This window comes from Chiloscyllium plagiosum, chromosome 48 (genome assembly GCF_004010195.1).
Source record: "Chiloscyllium plagiosum isolate BGI_BamShark_2017 chromosome 48, ASM401019v2, whole genome shotgun sequence".
In the NCBI taxonomy this organism is placed as follows: Eukaryota; Metazoa; Chordata; class Chondrichthyes; order Orectolobiformes; family Hemiscylliidae; genus Chiloscyllium; species Chiloscyllium plagiosum.
This window is the reverse complement of record NC_057757.1, coordinates 3,844,433-3,857,894: the sequence shown is the minus strand read 5'-3', so window position 1 is coordinate 3,857,894 and position 13,462 is coordinate 3,844,433. Positions and strand designations below refer to the sequence as shown.

At 47.6% G+C, this 13,462-nt stretch overlaps 1 protein-coding gene across 1 annotated transcript in view; it reads right to left on the bottom strand.

Moving 5' to 3' along the window:
- Window positions 1–2,362: 2,362 nt before the first annotated feature.
- LOC122544426 (cornifelin homolog) overlaps window positions 2,363–13,462 on the bottom strand; it is a 25,007-nt gene continuing 13,907 nt past the window's right edge. The window contains exons 2-3 of the mRNA XM_043683675.1: window positions 7,098–7,279; window positions 2,363–3,452 (exon numbers count right to left, since the gene is read on the bottom strand). Of these exons, the coding sequence (XP_043539610.1) occupies window positions 3,162–3,452; window positions 7,098–7,279 (473 nt within the window). The 3' untranslated portion in view covers window positions 2,363–3,161. The remainder of the gene's footprint in view (window positions 3,453–7,097; window positions 7,280–13,462) is intronic.

Below are 13,462 nucleotides of genomic sequence, written 5' to 3'. Positions count from 1 at the left end.
TATGAACCTGCACTCCAAGGTCTCTTTGTTCAGCAACACTCCCTAGGACCTTACCATTAAGTTATAAGTCCTGCTAAGATTTGCTTTCCCAAAATGCAGCACCTCACATTTATCTGAATTAAACTCCATCTGCCACTTCTCAACCTATTGGCCCATCTGGTCAAGCCTCCATACCTGGCAACATCCTGGTAAATCCTTCTCTCCAGCTCAATAATATCTTGCCGATTCCAAGCAGGTTTCCCTGGAGCGTCGGAGTCTGAGGGGTGATCTTATCGAGGTTTATAAAATGAGGGGCATAGATAGGGTAAGTAGACAAGGTGTTTTCCCTGGGGTGGGGGAGTCCAGAACTCAGGGGCATAGGTTTAGGGTGAGAGGGGAAAGATATAAAAGGGACCTAAGGGGCAACTTTTTCACACAGAGGGTGGTGTGTGGATGAAATGAGCTGCCAGAGGAAGTGGTGGAGCCTGGTACAATTACAGCATTTAAAAGGCATCTGGATGGTATATGAATAGGAAGGGTTTAGAGGGATAGGGGCCAAATGGGACTAGATTAGGTTAGGATATCTGGTAGGCATGTTCAACTTGGACCGAAGGTCTATTTCCATGCTGTACGTCTCTCTGACTTTGATCTAGTGATGTTTCAACTACAGCACCCTCAACTCTGTCAGTCTCACCGAGTTCATCCACTACATTCAGTTCTGACTGCAGAGCTCCAGCAACTGCAGCTCTCTGCAGTTATCTGTTGATCTATCTGTCTATCTCTCCATCTGACTCTCTATACCTCCGTGTACATCGCTCACGTTGCCTATCCAACTATCATCCATCTGTGAGCCCTGTGTTTCATTTACGCTTGAGTTACACAAGACTCTGATGATTTGCATGACTGTACGATTTGCATCAGAGTCAGATTTAGATGGTCTCACATTTTGCAAACGCCCTGATTGCATCTTCCAACCTGACCCTCTCGTTTCCGCCTTCCGTCCGCAGAACAGACATTACCCTTTCACAAAGAATCATTCTGTCTCCAGCGCTTTGCCCTCAAAAGGCATGGCCGTGGAATCCCTGGTGGGACAGAGGTCTGGTCATTTTTATGGCAAAACTGAGGACTGCTGTTGCTGGAGCTTAGATCAGAATGGTGCTGGAAAAGCACCATATCTGATGAACATTCCTGACAAAGGGATTTTGCCCGAAACGTCGATTTTCCTGCTCCTCGGATGCTGCCTGACCTGCTGTGCTTTTCCAGCACCACACTAATCTGGCCTCTGGTCATTTATATGTCTGGAATTATACAGCACTGAAACAGACCCTTCGGTTCAACCAATCCATGCTGACCAGTTGTCCCAAACCTGTCCCACTTGCCTGTGTTTGGCCCATGTCCCTCTCAACCCTACCTATTCATGTACCTGTCCAAATGTTATAACTGTGCCTACACTTCCTCTGGATGAACCACCCATGAAAAAGTTGCCCTCGGGTCCCTTTTAAGTCTTTCCCCTCTCACCTTAAGCTTATGCCCTCTCGTTTTGGACTCCCCCACCCCAGGGCAAAGACTTTGGCTCTTCACCTTATCCGTGTCCCTCGTGATTTTATCTCGATGAGCAGTTTGAGGCCAAACGCAATGAGACCTCCTCAAATTTTGACAGATGTACTTACCTTACCCTTCCACGTTCTCATCTACATGGTTTCTATCTGTATTGTCACCAATATCTTCACTGAACCAACTGCTTCTGCTACATCCCACCCATCCCATTATCAGTCATAGCCTAGAACTCTTCCCGTCCTCCCCCTGGGACCCACAACGTTCTCCAATATCTTCCCATTGGCCTGCCTGTTGGTTGTTTCCTGTCCTCTCACCTCTTACTGAAGCGCTCATGCCCAAAACGTTGATTCTCCTGCTCCTTGGCTGGTGCCTGACTGGCTGTGCTTTTCCAGCACCACACTCTTCTAAACTGTAGGCCCCTCAATTTCCCCTCCCAGTCTCCATCTTGTTATGTTTTGTAACCGTCCCCTTCCAATAGCAACCCCCTACCTCAAAAAAACCCAGAAATCACCCCTTTTTCCTCACCAGCTACGTCCCCGAAGTCAATCCACCATCGACAAGGCCCAAGTCAGGAGTGTGAGGGAATACTCCCCACTTGCCCCTGGATGGGGGCAGCTCCAACAACACTCAACAAGCCCGACACCATCCAGGGACAAAGCAACCCCCGCTTGATTGGCACCACATCCACACACATCCCCTTCCTCCCCCACTCAAGCTCAGGAGCAGTAAACAGTGACACATTGCCAAATAAGGAACAGAACAGCCCAGTTGGGGAAGGGTCTGTGGAACACAGCAGAGTTATGCCAAATTAAATAAGACAAGTCACTGATGGGTAATGCCTTTATTATTTTGACTTATTATCCTGAACAGACAGTGTGAATCTGATTATTAATCACTGCTCTACAGAAGCTGAAGCAAGTACAGTTAAAACTTTTCTCTGGTCTCATTTGACCAGGGGTTTTTTAAGTCCTTCATCATGATAAAAGATGTACAAAAGATATAACTCTGAGACCGAGCAGTTTAATAGTTGGCTCAGACATTGAATAAAGTTGATAAAGCCCTAGTAGACATAAACTCAGTGTACAGATATCTCCCTGAGAGAGAGAGGGGCATGAGAGACACCAGTCAGTGTACAGTTATCTCCCTGAGAGAGAGTGGGGACTGAGAGACACCAGTCAGTGCACAGATATCTCCCTCAGAGAGAGGGGATTGAGAGATACCAGACAGTGTACAGATATCTCCCTGAGAGAGGTGGGACTGAGAGACACCAGTCAGTGTACAGATCTCTCTCTGTGAGAGAGGGGGGTTGTGGAATGGAGAGAGAGAGAGAGATAGGGGGGCTGGGGAATGGAGAGAGAGCAGGATAACATATAGTCCCATCGAAGAAAGAGACAGGGAGTGATTACAAGAACGATGAAAGAAATGCGATGGAAAGACCTTTCGGAGACAGACCCCTTCCCTTAGTAGACGAAGCCTTGAGAAAGACAGATTAAAGTGCACTAGCTGTAACCTTTAATATTACACAGGAATGGTCATCTCCTGCCGACATTCAAGGACAGATCTTTGCCGTGGAGTGTCGCCATGTCTCTCCTGTGCCCCCACGTCCTGCGGTGGGTTCCATCACTTCATTTAGGGGGGTATGGTGCCACCTGGTTGGCAGGGGGTGCGTAGCCAGGCTGGGGCGCATTGCCAGGCGGGGGGGCATAGCCAGGCTGCCCAGCGTAGCCAGGCTGCCCAGCGTAGCCAGGCTGCCCAGCGTAGTTAGGCTGGGGCATGTAGGTGGGGTGGGGCAGCACAGTGGTGCTGGCATTAATCACCGTCACGGCACTCTTGCGCGCCTTCATCTCCCGCGCGATCTGGCACCAGCCACAGCAGTTGCACCAGTACATGATGCAGCAGTCATTGAAGATGGAGCCCTGGGTATGGGAGAGACACAAAGAAACAGCTCATTTCTGGGTTCACAAACACAGCCGTCGGGCGTCAGTCATTCCCCACTCTCGCAGAACCCAGGTGGAAATGGTAGAATAGTTCCGAAAAGCCTGTTCCCCATCCTACCCAGTGCCCTTCCCACCCTCCCCACCTTTCCCAACACTCTGATGACCGACAGGGAGGAAGTGAACGCAGCGTTACCAAATGCAAAAATAGCTGGAAAGGCGGGTTGCAAAAGAGATGCAAATGATTTGCAGAGGAGTTGTTGATCGACTTGTTCCTGTACTGTCCTTTGTCATGGAGCCATACAGCACAGAAACAGACCCTTCTATCCAACTCATCCATGCCGACCAGATAGCTGAACCTAATCGAGTCGCATTTGTCAGCACTTGGTCCATATCTCTCTCAACCCTTCCTATTCATTTACCCATCCAGATGCCTTTTAAGGTATAAAAGGGACCTAAGGAGCAACTTTTTCAGGCAGAGGGTGGTGCATGTATGGAATGAGCTGCCAGAGGAAGTGGTGGAGGCTGGTACAATTATGGTATTTAAAAGGCATCTGGATGAGTAATGGAATAGAAAGGGTTTAGAGGGATATGGGCCAAGTGCTGGCAAATGGGACTAGATTATGTTAGGTTATTCGGTCGGTACGGACAAATTGGGGTCTGTTTCCATGCTGTACATTTCTATGACTTTAAATGCTGTAATTGTACCAGCCTCCAACACTTCCTCTGGCAGCTCATTCCATACACGCACCATCCTCTGTGTGAAAAAGCTGACCCTCAGGTCCTTTTTATATCTTTCCCCTGTCGCCTTAAACCTATGCCCCTCGAGTTATGGACTCCCCCACCCCAGGGAAAAGACCTCGACTATTTACGCTATCCATCCCCCTCATGATTTTATAAATCTCTATAAGGTCACCCGTCAGCCTCCAACGCTGCAGGGCAAACAGCCTCTCCCTAGGGGTCAAACCCTCCAATCCTGGCAACATCCTTGTGAATGTTTTCTGAACCCTTTCAAGTTTCACAACATCCTTCCTGTAGCAGGGAGACCAGAACTGAACGCAGTATTCCAAAAGTCGCCTAACCAATGTCTTCTACAGACGCAAGTGACCTCCCAACTCCTACACTCGATGCTCTGACCAATTAAAGGCAAACAACATCCTTGTGAATGTTTTCTGAACCCTTTCAAGTTTCACAACATCCTTCCTGTAGCAGGGAGACCAGAACTGAACACAGTATTCCAAAAGTCGCCTAACCAATGTCTTCTACAGACGCAAATGACCTCCCAACTCCTACACTCGATGCTCTGACCAATTAAAGGCAAACATTCTTTACTCTTGATTAAGTAAGTTGGCAAATGTTGCATAATGTGGGAAAATCTGAAGATGCTCACTTTGGAAAGGAGAAGAACAGAGTTTTGGAGAGAAACTTCAGAAAACTATGACACAAAGGGACTTGGGTGGGGGGGAAGCTCAAAAAGCTAGCACACATGGGTAGCAGGGAATCAAGAAGGGTCATGGAATGCTGGCCCTTATTTCAAGAGGGTTGGACTATAAGAATAAGGAAGTCTTACTGCAACTGTACAAGGTACTGGGGGAGACCACATCTGGAGGACTGCCAGCAGTTCCTTATTTAAGGAAAGATATCATTTCACTGGAGGCGGTTCAGAGAAATGATCCCCTGGGGTGGAGGGGATTGTGTTCTGAGCAGAAGCTAAGCAGGTTGGGACTGTACTCACTGGAGAGGTGTTCTCATTGAAACATATCAGATTCTTAAGGGTTAGTGCTGGGAGGATGTTTCCCCTCATAGGACCAGAGGGCACTGCCTCAGGATAAAGGGGCCCCTGAGATGAGGAGGCATCTCTTCCCTCAGAGGGTTATGAGTCTGCGGAGCTTCTTGAGACAGAAGGCTGTGGCGGGTACAGAGTCCTCTGAGACCGAGACAGATTCTTGGTCAAGGGAAAGGGCAGGAAAGCGGACGTGCGGAATATCAGTCCAGCCACGATGCCTTCGAATGATGGAACGGGCTGACTGGCCTGTCTCCGTTCCTATGTCTGAGGCTCTTAGGGTCTGTTCCAAGATTAAAAGGTAGCCTGATTATTTCAGGGGGAGTAACCTGCTGGTTACCCATCGACGCTCACATCCTGAGTGAAAGTACATCTCTCTACAAGTCAGGAAACCGAAACTTCCTGACGTACTCCGGGTGTGGCCTTACTACACTTGTCCCCAGGCACATTTTTCTTGCTTTAGCTAATAAATCTCGTCCATAGGCTTCGAGTAATTGACGCTCTTGTTTATGATATCAGGGGAAGAGGTCAGTGACTTTGCTACTCTGCAAACTGATAGAGCTCCAGGGACAAGGATATTCCCAACAATAGAGGGTTTGAGTTATAATGAGAGGCTCATTATAACTCTCATATAATAAGAGAGTTATAATGAGCTATAACCTCTTCCCCCTCCACCCCCTGATATCGTGAAGAAACGTGTCAATTACCCGAGGCCCCTGGACAAGATTTATTGACTAAAATAAGAGATTCTACAACAGACTATTTCAGAATATTGAGAATGACAATATTCTTGCCATTCGAAAGGGGGCTCCCGCTATCCGAGGGAGTTAGGGAAGGTTTTGAATTTAGGGCAAAAAATGTACCATTGCACAAAGCAACATAAAGAACAGTGTAGAGTGACGAAGAGGCTAATGGGAAGGAAGAGATTAGAGTAGGAGAGAGAGGTAGAAATGTTAAAATAGATAGCAAGACTTTCTACAGGTATTTTTAAGGGACACGTGTCTGTAAACGCGTTTTGGTCCTCTAGAGAGTGCAGCTTTCATGTGAACAATAAAGAAATTAACAAATATTTTGCTTCCATCTTCATTGTAGAGAGAATACAATAACATTTCAGTAACAGCAGTGATTCAGGAGGTGTTAACAAGGAGGTTACAGAGGAGGTGCTACTCAGCAAACTGATAGAGCTACAAGGACAAGGATATTACTGAGACTAGAGGGTTTGAGTTATAATGAGAGGCTGAATAGGCTGGGACTTTTTTTCCCTGGAGCATCGGAGGCTGAGGGGTGACCTGACCAAGGTTTATAAAATCATGAGGGTCATGGATAGGATAAACAGGCAAGGTCTTTTCTCTGGGCTCGTGGTGTCCAGAACTAGAGGGCATAGGTTTAAGGTGAGAAGGAGAAAGTTTAAAAGGGACAAAAGGGACAACTGTTTCACACAGAGGGTGGTACATGTATGGAACGAACTGCCAGAGAAAGTGGTGGAGGCTGGTACAATTACAGCATTTAAAAGGCATCTGGATGGGTACATGAATAGGAAGGGTTTAGAGGGATATGGGGCCAAATGCTGGCAAATGGGACTAGATTAATCTAGGATATCTGGTCGGCATGGACGAGTTGGACCAAGGGGTCTATTTCTGTGCTGTATGACTCTATGTTTCAATCACAGAGGAAAGAGCTAGCACAGAACTGAACGGGCTAAATGTACACCTTGCCATCGTACAGTGGGGTCTTGTGTACCGTACTTGAGTACATGTGACAATAAAAACTAAATCTAGATCTAAATTGACTGGACAGGAGGTGGAGCCTGGAGAGAGCGGTGACAGGCACGCTGTCCCACTTACCGGAATTCCGTGCCTCTCGCGGAACGCAACACGCATTGCGAGGGAGACGGGTGGAATCGCTCCTGTGCTGATATAACCGCAGCCATTGCAGCTGGTGTCCAGTAATGGCAGACAGAGGCACTCCCCGAACTGGTCCACAGTCTTGCACATGAAGCAAGGCATACACCAGAACGCGCAGCAACCTGGGAAAAATGCAACAAAGAAGGTCAATTTCTGTGACCAAGCAACCGCACCAGCACTCCCTTCCCCGTGTTACCAGTCTGTCACCCACATGGCGCTGAGTGGCAAAAGACTGCCCGTCTTTCTTGAACTGAGTACCCAGAGCACATGTAAAGAAAGACCGCCAAGGCACTGGAGTTAGTTGGTACATCCCAGTGCCACATTCTGTGAATAACCCTAGTTATTGTGTACAGTTCTGGTCACCGCATTATAAGAAGGATGTGGAAGCTTTGGAAAGGATGCAGAGGAGATTTATTAGGATTTTGCCTGGTATGGAAGGAATGTCTTACGAGGAAAGGCTGAGGGCCTTGAGGCTGTTCTCGTTAGAGAGAAGAAGGTTGAGAGGTGACTTAATAGAGACATACAAAGTAATCAGAGGGCTAAATAGGGTGGACAGGGAGAGCCTTTTTCCAAATATGGGGACAGCAAACACAAGGGGACACAACTTTAAAGTGAGGGGAGATAAATATAAGACAGATGTCAGAGGTTGTTTCTTTACTCAGAGAGTAGTAAGGGTATGGAATGCTTTGCCTGCAATGGTAGTAAATTCACCAAGTTTAAGTGAATTTAAGTCGACAGGCAAATGGATGTACGTGGAATAGTGTAGGTGGGATGGGCTTCAGAATAGTATGACAGGGCGGCGCAACATCGAGGGCCGAAGGGCCTGTACTGCGCTGTAATGTTCTATGTTCTATGTTCTATGATCCTCATTGTCTGTGCATTGATTGCAAGGCGAACATAGAAACAGAGATAATAAGTACAGGAGTAGGCCATTCAGCCCTTCCAGCCTGTTCCCACCATTCAATATGATCATGGCTGTCCGTGCGATTTCAGTATCCCATTTCCGCCCTCTCCCTGTCTCCCTTGATCCCTCTAGCTGCAAGCACCACACCCGGCTCCCTGTTGTATATGTCGAATGAACTAGCCCCTACAGCTTGCTGTGGGAGTCGAGAGAGTGGTGCTGGAAAAGCACAGCAGGTCAGGCAGCATCCTAGGAGCAAGAAAATTAGGAAATGAAGGGCCGAGACGTCAATTTTCCTGCTCCTCGGATGCTGCCTGACCTACTGTGATTTCCCAGCACCACACTCTCGACTCTGGTCTCCAGCATCTGCAGTCCTCACTTTCGTCACGCTTCCTGTGGGAGACAATTCCACAGGTTCCCAACTCTCTCAGAGTGAAGAAATTCTTCCTCATCTCCATCCTGAATAGCTTACCCCCTTATTCTTAGACTGTGATCCCTTGGTTCTGGATCTCCCTCAACATTGGGAATGTTCTTCCCACATCTAGCCTGTCCAGTCCCATCAGGATTTTATATGTTTCTAAAGGAGCTCCCCCCCCTCCCATTTTTCTAAATTCCAGTGAGTACAAGCCCAGTCGATCCAGTCTTTCCTCATATGTCAGTCCTGCCAACCCGGGAATCAGTCTGGAGAACCTTCGCTGGACTCCCTCAATAGCAAGAATTCCTCAGACTAGGAGACCAAAACTGCACACCATACCCAAGGTGTGGTGGTACCGAGGCCCTGTATAACTGCAGCAAGACATCCCTACTCCAATACTCAAATCGTCTCACTATGAAGGAGAGCGCTCCATTCGCTTTCCTCATTGCCTGCTGTGCCTACCTTTAATCATAGACCTTCAGTATCCACTCCCTCCATCACCCATGTACAGTCATAGCAGTGTGTACCATCTACAAGATGCAACTCACCAAGGCTCCTCCAACAGCACCTTCCCAACCCACAATCTCTACCATCTAGAAGGGCAAAGGCAGCAGATACATGGGAACACCAACCCCCTGAAAGTTCCCCTCCAAGCAACCCACTATCTTGAGTTGGAAATGTTTTGGCCATTCCTTCAGTGTCGTTTGGTCAAAATCCTGGAACTCCCTCCCTAATGTGGGTGTCTCTCCAACTCATGAACTCTTTCAGGAGCCTGGCACAACTGAAGGAACTTGGATGAGAGATGGGTGGTAATAGCACTGTGCTGACACATAGGTGAGGAACACTGATGAGTCGAGTACCGGAGCACATATAAAGAGAGACTGCCAAAGGTGTAATGTTCACCTTTGTGAGTTTCATGAGGTTTGGGGATTCAGGTGTGGAGCTCTTTAAAATGCCCATAAACAGATGCAGAAAGTATTCAGGAAGACTGACAGAGTGCTGGCATAGGAGCATAGGAATGCAGACATTATACCATAAAAAACCCTAGTTAGACCCTATTTAGAACAGATCTATACACCATACCTTAAGAGGGATGTTTTGACCCTGGAGGGAGTACAACACACATTTCCAAGCATGATTTTGGATTAGTGGTGCTGGAAGAGCACAGCAGTTCAGGCAGCATATGAGGAACTCCTCGGATGCTGCCTGAACTGCTATGCTCTTCAAGTACCACTAATCCAAAATCTGGTTTCCAGCATCTGCAGTCATTGTTTTTACCTATTTCCAAGCATGATACTAGGACTTCAGGGGCTACGTTATGGGGAAAGATTAGAAAAATCAGGCTTCTATTCTCCAGAATTTAGAAGGTGAAGGGGTGATCTTTTTTAAAATTTATTTGTAGGAGATGGGTATTGCTGGCTGGAACCAGCATTTATTGCCCATCCCTAGTTTCCCCTTGAGAAGGTGAGGAGGAGCTGCCATCATGAACCGCTGCAGTCCACCTGCTGTGGGTTGACCCACACAGTGTCGTTAGGGAGGGAGCTCCAGGACTCTGACCCAGCGATATTGAAGGAACGGCCAATATATTTCCCAGTTAGGATGGTGAGCGGCTCGGAGGGGAACTTGAACGTGGTGGTGTTCCCATGTATCGGCTGCCCCTTGTCCTCCTCGATGGAGGTGGCCGTGGGTTGGGAAGGTGCTCGCGAAGGATCTTTGGTGAATTGCAGCAGTGCATCTTGTAGATGGAACACACTGCTGCTGCTGAGCATCGGTGGGGGAGGGAGGGGATGTTTGTGGATGTGGTGCCAATCAAGCGGGGGCTACTTTGTCCCTGGATGGTGTCGAGCTTCTTAAGTGTTGCTAGAACTGCCCCCACCCAGGGCAAGTGGGGAGTATTCCCTCATACTCCTGACTCAGGCCGTGTGGATGGTGGACAGGCTTTGGGGAGTCAGGAGGTGAGTTACTTGCCGCAGTAATCATAGCCTCTGACCTGTTCTTATAGCCGTTGCGTTTATGTGGCAAGTCCAGTTAATGGCAACCCCCAGGATGTTGATGGTGGGGAATTTGGTGATGGCAACACCATTGAACGTCAAGGGGCAGTGGTTAGATTGCCTCTTATTGGTGATGGCCATTGTCTGGCATTTGTGTGGCATAATGTTAGATGCCACCTGTCAGCCTAAGCCTGGATATTGTCCAGATCTTGTTGCATTTGAGCATGGTCTGCTTTGGTATCCGATTGAGGTCTTCAGGACATTACCAGGTAGATAAAAATAAACCAAGAGGAAATAGTCTAAACGTTCGGTCAGGAGAGACATTAGGAAGTCCTGCTACACATAAAGGGTGATAGAGATTTGGGACTCTCTTCTACAAATGATGCTAATTTAATGGTTAAGTTGAAGTCTGAGAAAGGCAACATATTTTCTTTAGCAAGGGCATCAAGGGATATGGACCCAAGCAGGCATATGGAGTTAGGCCATGGATCAACCACAGTCTTAGTGAATGGTGGAGCAGCCTAGAGGGGCTGAATGGCCTACTAGTGTTCCTATCAAGACAAGGATTAGCATCAAGGCTCACCCTTCACCATTTGCAATGGACTTCATGAAGGTAGCTCACCAGCGCCTCCTCAAGGGGTAATCCGGGACCGCAAGACATCAGCCATTCAGCCCATCCAGCATTCAATGAGGTCAAGCCAAGCAATCTCATGAAAGTGGGCTAGGAGTAGGCCATTCAGCCCCTCGAGCCTACCCTGTTGTTCCTGGTTGATCTGGCTTATTACTGAACTCCATACCATCTCTCCAAACCCTTTGACTCCCTCACTGATGAATCAATACCCACACCGGTCTTTGTAGATATTCAATGAGCTAGAGTCTACTTGCTGGGGCAGGAATTATAGATCTTCAGCACAGTAAAAAAAAAAAAGGCCCTTTGGCCCATTAGATCGATGCTGGTCAAAAACTAGTACTTGAATATATTTCAATCCCATTTCCTGGCACTTGGCATGGTCTGCTTTGTTGCACGTCTGAAAACGTCTGAAAAGTTATGGGACATCGAGTCCCGGATTCCCCACCACCTTCCGGGTGAAACTGTGTTCCTCGTATTCCCTCTAAACCACCTGCCCCTTCCCTACAATTTGTATCCCCCCACCCTGATCGTTGGTCTCTCCGTCAAGGGGAAATGTTGCTTCCTGTCTGCGCTTCTCATCGTTTTACCCATCTCATTCATGTCCCCTCTCAATCTCCTCTGCTCTAAGGGAAACAATCCCAGTCTGTCCAATCTCTCTCCATCTCTGAAATTCTGCAGGCCAGGCAACATCCTGGTAAATCTCTCCAACCCAGGCAACATTCCGGCAAATCTGTCCAGACTGGGAAACCTCCTGGTAAATCTCTTTCTGCACCCTTTCCAATTTCTTTTACATCCCTCTTACAATGTAGATTTCACTAACTGCACCAATACTCTTTCACTGGGTGGCCTAACTGATATTTTATACAGTTCCCACATAACTTTCCTGCTCTTCAACTCTATGCTTCAGTAAGTAAAGGCAGATAAACAGAAATTGCTGGAGAAACTCAGCAGGTCTGGCAGCATCTGTGTGGGTAGAAAGCAGAAAGAACATTTCGAGTCCAGTGACTCTTCGTCAGAACTGGTCCCTGGAGAAGCTTGAGAGGTTGATAAAATCTTCAGGGTGAATAGCCAAAGTCTTTTCCCCTGGGTAGGGAAGTCCAGAACTAGAAGACATAGGTTTAAGGCGAGAGGGGAAAGATTTAAAAGGGACCTGAGGGGCAACGTTTAGCGCAGAGGGTGGTACATGTATGGAATGAGGAAATGGTGGAGGCTGGTACAATTACAGCATTTAAAAGGCTTCTGGATGGGTACATGAATAGGAAAGGTTTAGAGGGAAATGGGCCAAATGTTGGCAAATGCGACTAGATTAATTTCAGATATCTGGTCGGGTCTATTTGACTCGAAACATGAACTCTGCTTTCTTCCTGCAGACCTGCTGAGTTTCTCCAGTGCTTTCAGGTATCCCCATGAATTACTGCTTTATCTAATAAGTTTAGCGACCTGAAGGGAACGGAGTGCTGGCACGTTGAGAATGTTAAAGGTGAATAACCCTCTGAGAGAAGAAATTCCTCCCCATTTAGGCAGCACGGTGGCTCAATGGTTAGCATTGCTGCCTCACAGCACCAGGGTCCCAGGTTCGATTCCAGCCTCAGGTGATTGTCTGTGTGGAGTTTGCACATTCCCTCGTGTCTGTGTGGGTTTCCTCCCACAGTCCAAAAATATGCAGATTAGGTGAGCTGGCCATGCTAAATTGCCTGGTGCTAGGTACATTAGTCAGAGGGAAATGAGTCTGGGTGGGTTACTCTTAGGAGGGCTGGTTGGGCCGAAGGGCCTGTTTCCACACTGTAGGGAATCGAATCGAATCTCAATTATGCCAGGTTACAGATTAGTTTAAGCACCTCATTTAAACAAGCAACAGAAATAAATTTGCTTAAATGAGGTACTGCCTACAAACAGAAAATACACCCATTTCAGAGAAAGGAAAGAAATTTGTGAAGCAAGTTGATGTGTTCTGGAACCCCTGCCTGAGGGAGGTAGATTCATGGGAACATTCAAGATACCTGGAATTTAAGAGACTAAGGATGACGATGAATCCATTGTCGATTGTCGAAAAATACCCATCTCGGTCACTAATGCCCTGGAGAGAAGGAAATCTGTTGTCCTCACCTGGCTTGGCCGACCGGTGACCCCAGACCCACAGCCAATGGGCAATTAAAGATAGGCAATAAATACTAGGCCTAACCAGAGACGCCCTCACCCTGTGAATGAATTTTTAAAAGCAATTGGAAATTAAAAGCTGGCTGGGGGGTGTCTGTGTGTGTGTGTGTAAGAGAGAGTATGTGTGTGTGAGACTGTGAGTCTGTGTGTGACTGTGTGTGTGTATGGGAATGTGTGTATGTATGGGAGTCTGTGTGTGAGTGTGTGCGT